This window comes from Populus euphratica, unplaced genomic scaffold (assembly GCF_000495115.2).
Source record: "Populus euphratica unplaced genomic scaffold, PopEup_1.0 scaffold2.1, whole genome shotgun sequence".
NCBI classification, from domain to species: domain Eukaryota; kingdom Viridiplantae; phylum Streptophyta; class Magnoliopsida; order Malpighiales; family Salicaceae; genus Populus; species Populus euphratica.
In genome coordinates this window covers 5,031,259-5,038,051 of record NW_011499846.1, presented here as the reverse complement: position 1 = coordinate 5,038,051, position 6,793 = coordinate 5,031,259, and the positions used below count along the sequence as shown (strand labels likewise).

Here is a 6,793-nt window from a genome sequence, read left to right as displayed (position 1 = left end):
GACGCTCTTTAAGACTGCTGTGATAGTCTATCGCTACACAGAGCAAGAATAATCCTCATGAAGCATGTTTTTGACTTTTTGGTTTTTTCTTTACAAAAAACGAAAGAAAGAAAGAAATGATACCTTTTCAACTGAACAAATGGATTCAAAACTTTCAACAACTGTTGGTCAAGAAAGTTGAAAACCTGTTCTTCAGTCGACTAGAGTTTGTATCTTGTCAGCCGTTGCACCACAACAGTTTTTTTTTTTTTTTTCTTTTCAGATGCACCAAAACAACTCGAACACAACATCATGATACAGGTTTCTGCATAGTGTGATGTTCAAGTTGAGTGCATGTAGAGAAGGGTCCAAGCTTCACCATGCGGAATCTTGTTTACCAGCATTGTCACTGTATGACTGACTGGTAGTGATGCCTAATCTAGCACCATGCTCCTTTATTATCCTGACTGACTGCAGAAGAATGTCTTGCTCCGTGCAGTATAATTCATTTTTGCTCTGCACTCAGAGCAGTACAGCATCTATTAGTAAAAACAGTGATGACAACAACAACAAAGCATCAGTCCATACCACATGATTATAAACATATACTAGTGTAACAGAGAAGGATGATTAAAAATTTGCTGATATGTGATGATCTCTTTGAGAGGACGATGCATCCAAGTATTGAGCTTCAAAACAGAGCTTCGTGAGAAGAAAACCAGATCAATGACTAAAATCTTCTTTTATTCAATGGTGAGCATCAAGAGATATGAATAAGCAGTTCATTTGGTCCTTGCAAACAAACAAAAAAAGGGAATGGCTTCTCTTCAGTTGCCTTGGTTATATTTGTATGGCAATATTTTGGAAATGTCATCAACAATATGAACACTCAAGCTCGCATGTTTGGACATGTTATAAATACAATTCTGCCCTACAAAGCTTAACTGAATTTGATGCCAGAATCCTTATGTGATATCATTGAAGGTTATAAAGGACTAGGGTCGCATTTATTAGCCAACAGAGCAGTGGCAGCTATTAAAAAAAAATGTCTTTATTCCTTGGTCAACATGTCTTTTAAACTAGAGAGGCAAGCACAGAAGACCGTTCCAATTAACAGCAAACTAGATATATGATGTTCAAATTTCAAAGAATCAGAGCCAGGTACAGATGAAAATCAGCAAGCGAACACAGCTCATTTGCAAGCATCATGGTCGATTTTCTGTCCTGCATCAAAAGTAGAAAGAATCGCTGGGGAAGATTGGAGCTTACCATTTGTTTGAGATTGCACCCAAGAGTCAATTCTGCAAATGAACTTTCTATTCTAGACAAGTAACAGTAAGGAGCCTCCTTTCCCAAGAAAATGTTTGCGTTAGATTTTAGCATGTTCTTGATGTCATTTGATATCTGGGGTATCTTCTCCACATCATCAACTGTCACAGGAATTTTGGAGACCATTGCACGCCATTGGGCACGAGACTTGTTCACAATTACCTATAACTTTATATGTCAGTCATCAAAGATTATTCAGGCAACAGTATTAGTATAAACATGGCAAAGAAGGTGCTCCTGAACAAGCATTCAAGATGCCAGCTCGTTATTAGATACCACTATAATGTGTGTGCACGTGTGCAATGCACATGTGGATGACACATATATGTGGGAGAAAGATAGAGATGATATGCTTCTTTAGATAATGTAAGGTATCTGAGCGGATGCATATATAAAAAAAAAAACACACACACACACACACACAGTTTCAATGAGAGAACCAAATCAATGATGGATATTCATATGGCCACTTAAATCAATCAAAAATTAAGGATAAGCCATCAACCACTGAAAACTTCAACATCCAAATAAAAGCATAAGAAAAAGGAAATATAAGGCTTGAATATGACGACATCAGCAACTAGGTGTGTGATGTAAATATCCTTGGCAGAAACAGAGATAGAGTCCATGATAACACAGCTTTGGACCATGGTTTCCCAAAACAATACAATATGACTTGTAAGGAAAATGGCCTACCTGACTAGAAAACAATGAATTTGGAACTAAGACAGGGAATTTCTCAGCATTCAATAATGAAGTGGTGGTAAGTTCCATTTCGACCACTTGACCTTCTACAGCTCCAGCCTGCAATCAATGAATTTCAGTGACTCTTTAAAGAGAAAAGGGACAAGACAAATGGGCTTCCCTAAAATTGTCGAGATTATTACAAATGCATACGAAGAATAGCTTCTCTTCCATTCTTCACGAGTATTGATGAATACAGAATCAGAATGGATAGATACCCTTTTTCTAGTAACAAAATGTGTATCTGCAAAGTCATGTAAAAATAAAAATGATAGTGATGATTGGTTGGGATACTATCTACACAACTATTATGCTCATTCCTGACATGTTCTCCCACAAGTAATGAGGGGCTGGATGAAAGGTGCTTGGCAGTATAATTCATTACAAGATGTTGGCAGGAAAGTAACAACCAATAAAAGCATAAACTAAGTTATGGATGTCTGATGAAACAATGCTCTTGGACATTGTGAAAAGAAACTTTACAGAACTTTTCACAGAAAACCATAATTTTGATCTTTGCTCTAAACTATTTCTTTATAAAGACTTTTCACTATCCAAAGACAAAAACTTCAATCAACCAAGGACCAATGACATGTTCTCACCTTTATTGTATCTCCAAGTGAAAAGGGCTTTGAAAATTGCATAGACAACCCACTGAGCACATTCCCAAGGATGTCTTTGGCAGCAAAAGCAGTAGCAACTCCTACATAATTTCATAATAATTAAAGAATCAGGTTTTTATATATGATTACAAAAACGCAATACTACGATACAACATAGGAGTGACCCTAAGAGAAAAGTGCTCGGGTGGTCTGGATTGAGATATCATCAATAAGATGCATTTAGTTTTGGGTAAAATGTATGAGGGACTCATGTACTATTGGTCAAAGCACAAAGGGTTCCTGAACAAACTATTCGGCTCAAACAGTCCTAGAACAAAACTGGAGGTAAAAATTAGTTCTTTTGCTAAATAACGTTAGGTTTCCATCCAATTTAGGTAAAATCACGTGTCTAACATGTGACACCATAGTCCACTTTATAGAAGGATCCGATTTCAGTTGAATAATTTGTTCAGGGATTATTTGCGCTTTGACCATTAGTGTAAGGGATATTGGAACTTTTTACCTTAAAAAAATTGGATGAGAACCTAACATCATTTACCAGAAAGACTAATTTTTACCCCTAATTTTGTTTAGAGATTCTTTGTTCTTTGACCAATGGCACAGGGGCACTCGTACATTTTACCCTTTAGTTTTCAATGAGAATTGTAAAACTATCAAGCAATAACTAGCATTCACATGAAAAAAGAAGTGGTAAAAAGATGTTAAGGTGAACAAATAACATGACTTGAGTCCTTCTAGCCACTAGTGTTAAAAAAAAAAAAACTAATTAAAATAGCAGACCAAAGTCCCAACAACATAACTAAAGAGCATCCCTCCATTCATATGGAGGGCTTCTGAAGAGAACAAACAGTGTTACACACACATGAAGTTTTGGTAGGACAGTCTCCACAGGGTGAAAAGAAAGAATGGCAAAAACAATTCCATATTGCTCGCCAAAACTAAGTGACAAGGGAAGTCAACAGATAGATAGGGAATAAAGAAGTAGCTTTGATTTAAGAACTTATAGAGTTAGCATGTATTCAAGAAATCCGTTAAGCATTTTTTTAAAAAATGTTAGAATGTTAAGATTGCACTACAATCACATATAAATAGGAATTTGGAAGCATCAATAGAGCAAGAATAACAAATTCAGAAGATTAGTTAAATAACAGAATTTTTCATGCCAAATATTCCTATCATCACAATTAATGCATGTGTAAAGGCACAAGCCATTTACTAACACTGACCTCCAATGCCACCCACAGTCAGTATAGACTGCACTGCAACCCCACAAGCCTCAGCTAAAGCCATCAGCCCAATAACAAAAAGACCAACAGAAGAAAATCTATCAAGAGTTAACAGCTTTTCCCGATCAACTGTTGCCGATGTTATCACACGATTAAACACATTTGTCTTCCACCGGTGCAGAAACCATACAAAAGAAAGAATAACAGCACCCCTCCATGCTTGTGCTATATACTGAGAAGCAATTGTAGTAGGTGCCACCATCACAGCACTGCAAATCAGAGTCCAAATATATTAGTCACCTAATGAAAAATATATATAAAAAAAAATATCAACATTCACATATCATAAAGTGGAAAGGATTATAGCTGGAACTACTAACATTTGTGAAAATGCCATAAAGGTGATTACATATCTTAAAGGATCTTCCAAAGCACCCCAAATGCTCTTCTCATATGAAATTTGTTCACCAGATGTGCCTCCAGATAGCAAAGCAACAGGAGTTTGCAATGAATACTTGTGAAATCGCCTCAAAAGTCTAGGCATCACCACCCAAGCCACAACAGTACCAGTCAAAGTCCAACCAACTGGAACAACCACATTTTTAAGATATGGATGCGAATCAAGCAACTGCTGAACATAAGGGGTCAGTTCAGCGGAGATCTCTTTAGCCTTTTGCTCAGAATAAGTTACTGCATGCACTGCACTTTGCCAAGCTTCTTTAACCTTATCAATCCAGTCACTTCCAATACCACCACTGTTACTAACGTCCACATCACTTCCACTGGAAGAAGCTGAAAATTCACTAGCCCCAGATTTATCAACTTTGCCACCAGAAGACCAAGAGAATGATCTACAGCTCATCCCGGGGCTCATTGAAATGAAAGGAACAGCACTTCGAAGCAACACATTTGATGAAGTTGACATAAATCCTCTCATGGGTTTATTCTTATAACATTGGTTATTGACACCAGCATCAGATCTCATAGCTATAATATTTGACAGATTTCCAGCCAATTTTGATTCATCTTTGTAATAATCTCGATTTATGATAGCGGATGCTGATCTTAGACTACTTCCATTAACATTATAAAATCGAAGTGATTGACGTTGTGAAGTGGGGTTGATGGAATTACAGAAAGACTTTCTTAGCATTGAAAACCTAAGTCCAGCCATGATAGCAACTTCCAGCATGAGATGAATTCAACTAAACCATTTCATCAAAAAAATAAAATGTAACAAAAAATTTAGTACCGATTTGCAACCAAGAACTTGTCGAAAGGCTCTCAACCTGCAAAACCCAGAGAAAAACAAAAAGATAGGAATCAGACAAACTTACTTGAAGAGATTAAAAGTAGTATAGATAAATTCGGGTCTAAAAACTAAAATGAACCAACTTAAACAGCACTTTTAAGTTTTAACTATCAAATAATAAAATGTAAATTTTATAAAAAGAAGAGGAGGACGAGGAAGAAGATTAAAAACGGAAGCATCCTTAAACCCTAAACCTGTGCTGCAATCAAAATTTTACAGGCGAGCAAAATGAGAATTAGCCTACCAAAATGAGAATTAGCCAGATCTATATTGTGGCTACACAAGATTTTGTAACTTTTAGAGTATAATCCTCGGTATTTATAATTAAAAAAAAAAAAAAAGGTTTAGTGGTGTGTTTTGCTATGAATTATTGGGACTGGTATATAAACTTGTAGTATTAACTAGATTGGTGTCCAGCTTCACCGCTGGTCATTAAAGTTGTTTAACGTAAAAAAAAACATTTACACATCATGATAAACTAGTTAATTCCGAGTTAACTAGATTAGATAACTCGAGGTTAAAAAAAAAGAAAACGCAAAAATAAAGGGCTCAATAATATAATGTTAAAGTATAATGTTAAAGGATAAGTAAAAAAAATAAATAAAAAAAATGTTAATGTTATCTTGGATAAACTTGTTTTTATCACGCATAATATAATATTAAGATAAAAATATTAGATTTTTAATTAGAAATCTAAAATTAAATAAAAAATATTAGAAAAAAAACTTGAATTACCTTAATTATCTTGCACGAGGAGTAACTAAAAACAAAACAATAAAATTATAAAATTCAAATGTTAATAGTTTAATATTAAAAATTAAAATTAAAAAAAATTAATAATTTCATAAAAAAAACATTAAAAAAATTCAAATTAAATTAAGCTATCTCAACTATCTTGCTCAAATAATCTTTTTAAAAAAAAAAACAAATAACAAAGTCCTATGAGTATTCATCCTTCTTTCTTTCTTGGAGCTATTTACATCCTCAAAGTTCTTGTAATATGACATTTTAGTTTGTTTCTTCATCTAAATTAAACAGACAGAAGCTTTCTTCTATTTGGAAAGAACAGAGAGGGGGGAGGGAGGTGAAACCACAATTTTGAAACCCCGGCCTTGTGGGTAAATTAGGGAGGTAGATCTGGGATTAGAACTAGGTCAGGTTTAAAAATATATAGAAAAAAAAAATTTGAGGTGACCTGATGAAATCTAATTAAAACTCAGTTACAATCCCTTGATTTTTATTTTTTTATTAAAATAATATTTTTTTAATTTAAAAAATAAAATTAACTTAGATGACTTGGTAACCCAGTCAAAACCTGAAATCCAAACCTTGAACTCGGCCAATTATCAAACTAAATTTAAAAACTATGGGTAAAACTACCAAAAAAAAAAAAGATGATGGCTTCTTGTCCATCATTCTTCCTCTTATTCCTGAGCTTAAGAGTGAACACCAACTCTCTCAATACTCGATCAAATTGCATGTATTTTTTTTAATTATTTTTAATAAATACTTGATTATGACTATTTTTATATGTGTTGTGAATTTATTTAAAAATATAGTGGAAATTAAATTTTATTAAA

At 34.3% G+C, this 6,793-nt stretch overlaps 1 protein-coding gene and 1 long non-coding RNA gene across 3 annotated transcripts in view; one reads left to right on the top strand and one right to left on the bottom strand.

The window, feature by feature from the left end:
- Positions 1 to 284, top strand: part of LOC105134235 (uncharacterized) — a 1,768-nt gene extending 1,484 nt beyond the window's left edge. Inside the window, exon 2 of the long non-coding RNA XR_843946.1 lies at positions 124 to 284. This is a non-coding gene — a long non-coding RNA (uncharacterized LOC105134235). The remainder of the gene's footprint in view (positions 1 to 123) is intronic.
- Positions 1 to 5,730, bottom strand: part of LOC105134241 (mechanosensitive ion channel protein 1, mitochondrial-like) — a 5,894-nt gene extending 164 nt beyond the window's left edge. Inside the window, exons 1-8 of one of the 2 annotated variants that reach the window (XR_843947.1) lie at positions 5,458 to 5,730; positions 4,282 to 5,190; positions 3,902 to 4,170; positions 2,655 to 2,755; positions 2,005 to 2,112; positions 1,249 to 1,470; positions 124 to 495; positions 9 to 33 (exon numbers count right to left, since the gene is read on the bottom strand). Coding sequence is in view for 1 of the 2 variants with exons in the window: in XM_011038590.1 (XP_011036892.1) it covers positions 355 to 495; positions 1,249 to 1,470; positions 2,005 to 2,112; positions 2,655 to 2,755; positions 3,902 to 4,170; positions 4,282 to 5,093 (1,653 nt within the window). In the remaining variant the exon portion in view is untranslated. Of the gene's footprint in view, positions 1 to 8; positions 34 to 123; positions 496 to 1,248; positions 1,471 to 2,004; positions 2,113 to 2,654; positions 2,756 to 3,901; positions 4,171 to 4,281; positions 5,191 to 5,407 lie in introns of those variants that run through there. The other variant, XM_011038590.1, reaches the window with a different exon arrangement.
- Positions 5,731 to 6,793: the final 1,063 nt, after the last annotated feature.